The 10,206-nt window shown below is 43.4% G+C and overlaps 1 protein-coding gene across 2 annotated transcripts; it reads left to right on the top strand.

The window, feature by feature from the left end:
• Positions 1 to 2,087: 2,087 nt before the first annotated feature.
• ccne2 (cyclin E2) lies at positions 2,088 to 9,962 on the top strand. Of its 2 annotated transcripts, none has more exons than XM_054781988.1 (12): positions 2,088 to 2,144; positions 3,433 to 3,471; positions 3,735 to 3,816; positions 3,942 to 3,992; positions 5,187 to 5,329; positions 5,404 to 5,539; positions 5,610 to 5,756; positions 6,998 to 7,093; positions 7,670 to 7,804; positions 8,911 to 9,022; positions 9,107 to 9,264; positions 9,337 to 9,962. In XM_054781988.1, exons 2-12 carry the CDS (start codon positions 3,458 to 3,460, stop codon positions 9,445 to 9,447), a joined length of 1,185 nt encoding a protein of 394 aa, XP_054637963.1. In that variant the 5' UTR covers positions 2,088 to 2,144; positions 3,433 to 3,457; the 3' UTR covers positions 9,448 to 9,962. The 2 variants fall into 2 exon arrangements, with proteins under 2 accessions (XP_054637963.1, XP_054637964.1); XM_054781989.1 differs by lacking the exon at positions 2,088 to 2,144 and adding an exon at positions 2,467 to 2,528.
• The last annotated feature ends 244 nt before the right edge of the window (positions 9,963 to 10,206 follow it).

Below are 10,206 nucleotides of genomic sequence, written 5' to 3'. Positions count from 1 at the left end.
TCATGGGAGGACTCCACGGATGAAGCCACTGCTGTCTAAAAAAAACATTGTTGCTCGTTTAATGTTCGCAAAAAGGTACTTGGACACTCCACAGAAGTTTTGCCAAAATATTTTGTGGACTGATGAAACCAAAGTTGAATTGTTTGGGAGGAACACACAACATCATGTGTGGAGGAAAAATGGAACAGCTCACCAACATCAACACCTCATCCCCACCATGAAGCATGGTGGAGGGTGCATCATGGTTAGGGACTGTTTTGCTGCCTGAGGGCCTGGACAACTTGCAATCATTCATGGAAAAATGAATTCAAAAGTTTATCAGGATGTTTTGCAGGAAAACCTGAGGCCGTCTGTCAGACAGCGGAAGCTAAAACGAGGATGGATTCTGCAACAAGACAATGATCCAAAACACAGAAGTAAATCAACTTCAGAATGGTTTCAGAAGAACAAAATACATGTTCTGGAGAGGCCAAGTCAAAGTCCACACTTGAACCCCATTGAGATGCTGTGGCATGACCTCAAGACAGCGATTCATGCCAGACATCCCAGGAATCTGACTGAACTACAGCAGTTTTGTAGAAAAGAATGGGCCAAGGTTAGTCCTGATCGATGTGCCAGACTGATCTGCAGCTACAGGAAGTGTCTGGTTGAAGTTATTGCTGCCAAAGGGGGGGGCCACAAAATATTAAATGTGAGGGTTCAGTTACTTATTCCTCCCCCCTTCTGTCATTGTTTGCATGCCATCCTCATTAAAATATGAAAACCTAGAAATGTTTGGGTGGTTTTAGTTAAAGCAGACACAGTTTTTTCATCTGTGTGATTTTGACAAAGATCAGATCACATTTGATGGTGATTTTATGCAGAAATGTGAGAAATTCCAAAAGGTTCAGATACTTTTTCATACCTGTATATGTGTGTGTGTGTGTGTATATGTGTGTATATGTATGTATATATATATATATATATGCATGGAAAAATGATTAGACCACCCTTGTTTCTTCAGTTTATTGATCCATTTTAATGCCTGGTACAACTAAAGTTACATTTGTTTGGACAAATATAATGATACAAATATAGCTCATAAGAGATTAATTGAAGAGCTGATATCTAGCAACTTACATGGTTTCGTGATAATAACCAAAATCACTTAAATTCTTACATGAATAGCTATAGCATTGTACTGCCAAAAAACTTAGTACTTAGTTGTATCAGGCATTAAAATGAACAAGAAACTGAAGAAACAGTGGTGTAAGATTTTTTCCATGATTGTACATATATAAGGAAAACTTGAAGTAAAAAGGGTCAGCATAATAGTTAAGGTGAATTGTAAATGCATAATTATAAAGGGCTGACTGTGTAAAATTTCATTGTAAATGTACAGTTGTAAATTTCTATTATAAAAAGTGTACTTAATTATATAGGGCTGACATAATAGTAAAGTTATATTATAAAATTGTACTTCATCATATAAGGGGCTGACTTAGTGGTAAAGTTTCATTATAAAAGTGTAATATTTATATAAAGTTGCTATTGCGTTCTTGCTTTCACGTGAGACTTTGTTGACATGTTTGACAGCTGCGCCACGTGCTCCTCTGTTTACATTCTGCCAGGAGGGAGGCATGTGACCGGCTCTGCTCACGCTCTCATTGGCCGAACGTCGCGCTGACTCCTCCCCCGGGCGGGCCCAGAACGCGGAAGTTCCTCTGGTAGCGGATGAAAAATGATGAAAAACTTAACTTTATGCTAATGTCACCGAGTGTTTTGTACACCGGATGATTGTAGGGTAAAAGACGCGTCGTTTAAATTCAACCGGAACACACCGAATATCGTATGAACATCAAAAATCACCATGAGATACGTTCACCGTTCGAAATGAACGCTGTCTCCGCTGAAACTGAAAAAGGTCAATGAATTAGCGACTGTGTGCTTTCGTTGAGTACATCTATTATTGGAGATGTTATTCGGGGTCCATGAGAACCTGTCGGCGTTGCGCGTTTGTGAAGATTTCCGCTCATTTTCAAACATTTAGCGCGAGTCGTTGAACCGGGAAGGCGCATGCGCAGAGGCGCGCTGCAGGCTGAGACGGATATAAGGATTGGCGCCGGCGCCACAGCTGATCCATCCATTCATTCTTCACTCAGGAGGTAAGAACATCTCACAGAGGAGCTCTTTTATACATTTCCACTTATTTTTAACACTTTTTCTTTATAACACGAGGCATTGACTGCTGCTTTTCTTGCGTTATGAGGCAAAACACATGTTTTCTCTCGTGGTTTTCGCTGAGTGCATTTAAATGTGGACGGACGAGGGATTGCAGATTTGAGCGCGCTTTAACTTGGAAATAAACCATTTTAGTTAGTGCTTTTACACTTCTTTGATAATTTCCTGCACTTTGCGAGTGCGCTGCATGCCATTTTTTTTGCTTTGCTTCGCGAGAACTTGCAGTTTGAACGGGGTTTTACATGTCGGAACACAAAGACCAGTTTTGTGACTCAATGGAGCTCTCCAAAGTTATCATTTAATTCCCTGTCAGTTCTTTTTCGTGTAAACAGAAGCTAGTGGGAAGAATGAAGGTGTTTTCTTGTGGTTTTTAGAGTTGTTTGTCCATAGTTGGCATTGTTGACCCAGTTAGCAGCTTGGCTAATTACAGTAGCTTCCCTCCAAACTGTTAGCCTCCATCCACTCGCTTTTAAACACAACGAACTGCATTCAAACAAGACCAAGTGTCCATTGTACGGGTGTTGGGGCTTTGTTGTAGCGTCTGGTGGTGATAAATGATCAATATGGGTCCATTTAGGGGTCTTTCTGCACAAATTTGTTCCGGCAGAAGACGAGCTTTGCGTTCCACTCCCGCTTAGCGCTGCTGAAATTGGCGCGTCTTTGCGTTTAAATTCTTGTTTAAAGTTCACATTTTGGTCATTTTCTCTCGTTCAAACCGCACCATGGCTTTTTGGAAATGTTTGAGGAATCATTTAAGGTCAAAAGACGGGCTTTAAATTAGGCATTTTGTGAGTTTTTTTTGTTTGTAAGCGAGGGAAGGGCAACCCCCTCCTTCTGTTGGCTCAGTGGACTTTGTTAGTCTGATCCAAAACACATTGATACTATTTCACATTAAAACATTTCATTAAGCTTAAAAGATCTGTTCTTGTATCTTTTAGTCATTGCAGCTTTGTAATAACTTTATGCAGTATGTCATTAATGCTCTTATGTAAGTGGACTAAACTGTGCTACTTTGTGTTTATTTACTTGTATTTGCCACTCTTAAATGAGTCAAGTATAACATGAGCTGAAGTTTAGCACATATGTGATGATTGGGGTTTGTGGCACGAGGTTGTGACCTCTTCTGCAGACCCCCATCGTCCATCTTGAACGTCATCTGGCGCTCCAAATTGTGCCCCACTGACTTTTTGTGTCCCTTTCTTGTCTTTGCAGCAGAAGCACAAGTCCAATCGGAACCATGTCCAGACGCAGGTGAGCACCTGGTGCTGTTTGTGTGGGTCGTGAAGGAGGAGGACGGGGGATGTGTCCATGTGTCTCCCCCCCCTCCCCACCCTTCGGTGTCCGAGGGGATTAGGGTGGTGGTCGGGGTGTGGTGACACCATTATCACATTATTTAAACGTGTCCACATGTCAGTCATGTTCATAGCAGCCGTCTGTGCGGCCAATGAGCTTTAACTCTTTATAAGTTATACTGTAATAATAATAATAATACTAAAATGTGTGTTTGTCTTCAGCGGTCGCATCACTCTGCAAGTCAGAGACTCAAACACACCAGAACCTGTCGTCAGAGCTCCGCTGAGGAAAAGGAAATTGGAGGTTGGTTGACTTCCATTTGTACACAGTATGCATAAATATTAACAAATGACACTACAACAACCTGTGTGTTTGTGTGTGTTTCTTTTTGTTTTTAACCCGGCTCACCATGTTTGTTCCTCTGATAGCCCTGCAAGAAGACTCAACCTGCTGCCAAGAAACAAAGCTATGAAATTCAGGTTTGTGTTATTTACATGTTATTAGCATACTGATTGTGTGTTCTGGTGGTACGAGTGCAGTGTTTCCCATAGGACTGCAATCACTTTGTGGCGGGGTGGTGCTGGGGGGTGACGTAATCATCAATTTTAATAATTGGCCATGTCGTGTTGTGGGGAGACCAGTCCTCCTACCCGCCCTCGCCCGCACCATCCTCCTTTATTACGCAAAGTGACCGTGGGCATTCATTTACTGTAATACAGATGCGTATAATGCCTTTTGGGTTTCAAGTGAAACTGGAGTTTAAAATCCAATTTAAAAGGCATTTTTACGGAGAAATAGACAAGAACAGAGGTGGACTTTGAGGAACAAATAAGTCGCGTAGCTTCCTGGATCATAAACATAGAGGCGCACAACATGATGGCGTGACCACATGTCAACTGGAAGGCTAACTGCCATTAAATAAATTGCAATCTTAATTCCAAAGAAGAAAATCATAATTCACATTTTTCCCCAGAATGGAGCAGCTCTACTCTGGTGTTTTTCTAACATTTTAACATTACAGTAATTAATAAAACCTGCCGTGTTGTGCTATTTGCTATAAGCAAATTTGGCAAAATTTTTGCCAAAATTAAACATTTTCAAGCATAAAAATGGCTAAATGAAGTAAAATACAAATATACGGCATCCAAAGACATTGCGATGATATGTAGTATTCTCCACTGGTCACTAGGTGTCAGTAATATTACTGTAATGTTGGGTGAGACACGCAAGCACCAGACTTGATTTGAATGATCTCACAACCGGATAAAATAATCCCTAGCTCGGGCCACTGTTGTGGCCTTAAAACATACCATTCTACAACGCAACTCTGACTTCCTGTCCGCCCCTTAGCAGCCGGTAACACATTAACAGCAACACACAAGCACAGTTCTTATTTACTGCTTATTTTCTCTGATTATGTCTACTATACTGGGTAATAGAAGTGTAAAAGTGACTATAGAGGTGTTATTTCATGTCTAGAGGGCTCTAATAATGTTAAAAGCCTTATTTAGAAGGTTGTCAAAAGGTTTTCTATGCCCTAACTATGAAATATTCTAATTAGAAAGAAGGAATCATACTTTCACGTATCACAGTCAGGTCCGGAACCAATTTACTGTGATAAACAAGGGATAAATGTAGAAAGACGTTAACTAGAGCTTGTTGCGTATTTGTAGAAGTGTTGGTCTGAGGACGGTACCAGCCCGTGCGTCCTCATTGAAACTCCCCACAAAGAACTGGAGCCCGCAGACCCATCCAGCTTCAAGCAGTACCGATTCAAGAACCTCTTCATCAAGTCCTCGCCCCTCCCCAGCCTCAGGTAGGCTGCCGCCTGGAGTCACGCCTCCACATGTTTCCCGTGTTCTCAAAATAAGACTTGTCGTTGCGTCGCAGCTGGGCCAGCTCAGATGATGTGTGGATCAAGATGCTCAACAAGGAGCTGACGTATGTTCACGATAAGAGCTACATGCAGCGACACCCCAAACTGCAGCCCAGCATGAGGGCCATCCTCCTCGACTGGCTGCTGGAGGTGAGGCCCGCACCGCGCAGGCGAACGATCCCCTGAGGAAACGCTTTACATTGTTTTTGTTGCGGTGCAGGTGAGCGAGGTGTACTGCCTCCACCGCCAGACGGCGTATTTGGCTCAGGACTACTTTGACCGCTTTATGCTGACTCAGGAGGATGTCAACAAGGACTACCTGCAGCTCATCGGCATCACGGCGCTCTTTATTGCCTCCAAAATAGAGGTGAGTCTCAACTGACTTTTTAAAATTATTATTATGAAGATAAACTTTATTCATCCCACACTGGGGAGATTCCACTGTTGCAGGATAAAATGCGCATATAAACAAACACGACTAAAGTAAATAGAATAGAAGAAGAGAGTAGGAACAATAATGAATAGTATAAAAATGATTTACATTATACACTCAAACCTTTCAATGAAAATTTTCACCATAATTTTGCCCCGCGCTTTATACGTTGTCTCAGGTATCGTACAATATTGTCACAAAACTAGTCGCTTTGCTGTATCACTCGCACAAACAAAGCACTGTACATGATGCCGACTCGCATCATTCATTGAATATGGCTGCTAAATAACCCGCCATGGGGCCAAAGACAGTTGCCAGTGCCAGCCTTTTGGTAAAGAAGGTGAGAAACACGATTTAATTCAAGGAACAACTCGTGTCCCCTCCCTCCCAACAAGAGTCTTCAATAGAGATTAAATTGCTAAATGTTCCTTTAGCAATTTGATGTCATGTCTAATTATTCTGTATAAAACAAATGTTTTGTTAATATTTTGGGTGTCTGTCACAGGTTAATTGGATTACATGATTTTTTTATTGGAAAAATTGCTTTGTTTTTTTTTTTTGTACCTTTCAGTTTTTGTCGGACCTTTTGGAGTCAATTAATAACTGATGGCTGATTTGGATGCGCACAAAAATGCAAAAGGGAAAAACAACATTCTCGTGAATCACGATTTTCTTGCTTAGAATTGAAATCGCGATGCTCACACACACACACACACACACACACACACACACACACACACACACACACACACACACACACACACACACACCAAGAAAAGTACACATTAGAGTCTGCCGTTCTTCATGGAAGTTCCCGCAAGGACGGTGAACCTTCTGCATAGAAATGAATATAAAGACTTAAAATAATCCATCAAGCGCACGTAATAACCAACAAGTCAAAAGAAAAGTCAGTGAATTAACGCGATCGCTCCTCCTGGGAACTGATGACTGACGGACAATGAGGAAGTGTTACGGTTTGAGTTTGGTTTTGATGCAGCTTGTTTGTGACAATTTGTCGCCATTTTTGTTTTGTTTTTTGTGCAGCAGTATTGTGTCAATTTTGGGACATATTTTCCTTGGAGTTGTAAACGTTTGTATAAAAATGACAATGTGGGAGGCAGCGGCTTGAAAACATCTCGAAAGTGTTTGACAGCGGACGGCCGTCTTTCCTGCAGGAGATCTACCCTCCCAAAATCAGCGAGTTTGCCTACGTGACAGACGGGGCGTGCGACACGTGGGACATCCAGTGCACGGAGCTTCACATCCTAAAGGTACTTTGATCCATCCAGTGTATCTCTCGCGTTCCTCTTTGGTGCCACTTGTTCGCCCTCGCCCATGAACACATTATGGTGGGACTGTCTATGGACATAGCTTGTCGCTCCAACTCTGGCCAGGAGGTGGCACCGTAGCGCTGCTTCTTAGCACGCCTGCTCTGCCAGGGAATAAGAAGACGTAGCAGGAGGGATCAGTATTATGTTGTTATTTGAGTCTTTTGGAGACTGGCATGAAATCACGTATCTGAAAGCGCTCACACTCGGGGGGGGGGGGGGGGGGGGGGAGTGACAGAAGACAGTAACTTTTTGCTTTTCATGTTTTTTTTGTTTTTTTTAACTCACTTTTTGTCTGTCCCACAATGCTTATCCTCTCACCTACAGCGTCCGTTACAATTACATGCACATGTTTCGTGGTCAGTTATGCAAATTAGACGATGATGTCATCTAGCAACCTTTGGGACGGCCAATAGCCGGTAACCCCCGCATCCCACCATGGCGGATGTATTGCTGCTGTTTTTAAACGCACATTTAAAGCAAGGTCATGCACGCCTGAGTGTCTGGTGTCTGGTGCAGGCGTTGGACTGGACCCTCTGCCCGGAGACTCCCATCTCCTGGCTCAAGCTCTACGCTCAGGTGGAGGCCCAGAAAGATGGTGACAACTTCCTGGTCCCCCAGTTCTCACAGGAGACGTACATCCAGATCACGCAGGTAACACAATGACATCACGGGACACTGTTTTCGACTCACTGCATTTTGTTAATTATGCACTGAAAAAGGGTTATTTTTAGAGCGTCACACGAATGGATTCGACGTCATCCTATCATGTGAGGTCTACCAAGTATTCATACTCGAGTGTATCAGTGCTACGTAATGAAGGTTGCGTCACGTCATGTTGATTACCGTCAATTCTGGACTGTTGAGCGCACCTGAATGTAAGCCGCACCCACCAAATTTAAAGAGAACAATTTTTAGTACTTCCCAGCATCACTTGTGAGGTTTTTTTTTTTTTTTTTTTTTTCACCCTCATCGGAGGTTAACAGCTGCTGTGTCGTAATTTTACACTCGATCAAGCTTACTTAAGATTTGTCAGATCAAATCACGGTTGCTGCATAAGGGTTGAAAACGTGGTTTTGTCATCTGCTTCAGGAATTCACTACTTCCTGACTCTGCACTCTAAGCGTCATGGGAACCGTAGTTCTATTAGCCGTGCATTAGCCGCAGGGGTCAAAGCACATGCGGACTTTACAGTCATCTCTCATGAAGCGTATAACGTATCCTCTCACGCTATTGCGGCAAATTTTCGGTTTTTATTCATTTTTTTCAAAAGGTTAGACGAAAACCGAAACATACAAAAGCCGAGGCAATTTTTGCCTTAGGAAATAATGTAAATCCAAACATGCACACACAAAAAAAACAAATTTTATAGAGAACAACTATAGTTTACATGCGGAAAACAATAGAAAACAAGGAATGGATGGAGTTTACTGTTGGCTCAGGCTTCCCGTACATCCTGGCACGTGTTTCTCACCGTCCTTATCAAATTTGCTGCCACTCTTTGGCCCCATGGCAGGTTATGTAGCAGTCGCACGGGCAGTGAGTCAGCAACACGGAGCTGTTTGGTTAGTTTGCTGTGTGCAATGCTGTGCAAAAACATCTTTCAAGTCTGCGATTGGTCGTCTTGTAGTACGTTATTTCCTGTCCGTATACGACAGCCCTCCTCCGCAAACGCCTCCTCCTCTGATTTCGGGTCAACATTTGCAATAATATGTACACTTTGACCCCTCCCGTGACTTTTTGACCTCACGGCGTTTCAGCTGCTGGACTTGTGCATGATGGACATCAGCTCGCTGGACTTCAGCTACAGCGTCCTCGCCGCCGCCGCCTTCTGCCACTTCTCCTCCTTCGACGTGGTGAACCAAGTGTCGGGTAGGCGAGACGTCCGCGCGTGCTCGTGCTCGTGCTCGTTCGGGCTTCCTGGTGTGTGAGCGCTGATGGTGTTGTTCTCGGCAGGCCTGACGTGGGACAGCGTGTCCCCCTGCGTGCGGTGGATGAGTCCCTTCGCCGACACGCTGCGCTCAGAACCCAAACCTGAGCTCAAGACCTTCCCCAAGGTCAACGCAGAGGACAGACACAACATCCAGACGCACGTCACCTACCTGGACCTCCTGGTGAGCGCCGCCAAACAAAAGTTGTTTTTTTTTATCTACTTCCTGTCTGACGTTGGCTTTTCACTTCCTCAGAGAAAATCCCAGGACCGGCACACGGACGGCACCGACTGTCCGCTGTCACCCGTTGCCGTGACGCCCATGTTGACTCCGCCCAGCAGCACAGAGAAACCAGCCAATCACTGAGCAGGACCAATCTAACCAAGGAATCTAGCTTTTTAAAATTCTTTGTTTTATTTAAACACAAATTGAGAGTTCTGCTTTTTGTGAAATTTATTTAGTGAAAGACTTTGGGTTTTTCACCTTCAAGAGGATGTAAGACGTCCTGGTGCTCCTTCACGAAACCATTCCACTGTGAATGTCCTCTGGAACATCCCCTCATCAGCATGGGGACACGCAGCGCTCTCATGGACTCATCGCCATGGCGATAAGTGTTATTTCTCCTTTATTCCCCTCCCTGTTTCATTCCTGGAAACTTGACCCGAGTAGGACGCCCGCCTACTTCCACACGTGTGCTCGTATTTATTGAAAAGAGTTTAAAATCCGTGAGCGAGGGAGGAGTTGAGCTTGGTGGCTATTTATGACGTCGCTGTACGTCGACGTGCGTTCGTGCCTTTCACTCCGACCATTCAGATGCTAAAGAATGTTTGTGTACATAGATCCATTTTTCTAATGATGAATTTTCTTTTATACTGCAATGTTTTACACAAAGATGGAAAAATAAACTTTGGTTATGGTTTGGTTATGCTTGAATTTATTTCCAACATGCATACAGTGTACATTGAATGCCTCATGTTACAAGTCACATATAAGATATGTAAACACTTAGCGCTACTTATGAGTATTAACATATGCAGACACTTGCCGCTACCGTGCTAGGTGTTCATGCTATTTGTCACTGCGCAATACGAACCTGGAACGCAATCAGTCCAGTGCATGCGCAAG

Source organism: Dunckerocampus dactyliophorus, chromosome 7 (assembly GCF_027744805.1).
Source record: "Dunckerocampus dactyliophorus isolate RoL2022-P2 chromosome 7, RoL_Ddac_1.1, whole genome shotgun sequence".
NCBI lineage: Eukaryota > Metazoa > Chordata > Actinopteri > Syngnathiformes > Syngnathidae > Dunckerocampus > Dunckerocampus dactyliophorus.
This window is presented reverse-complemented; position numbering and strand designations above follow the sequence as displayed.

What these genes read in the sequence shown, in the direction of transcription:
- ccne2 (XM_054781988.1), top strand. An exon ending in TCGCCCCTCCCCAGCCTCAG is followed by an intron (nt 5,330 to 5,403) that starts GTAGGCTGCCGC and finishes GTTGCGTCGCAG; the next exon opens with CTGGGCCAGCTCAGATGATG. An exon ending in TCACCTACCTGGACCTCCTG is followed by an intron (nt 9,265 to 9,336) that starts GTGAGCGCCGCC and finishes TCACTTCCTCAG; the next exon opens with AGAAAATCCCAGGACCGGCA.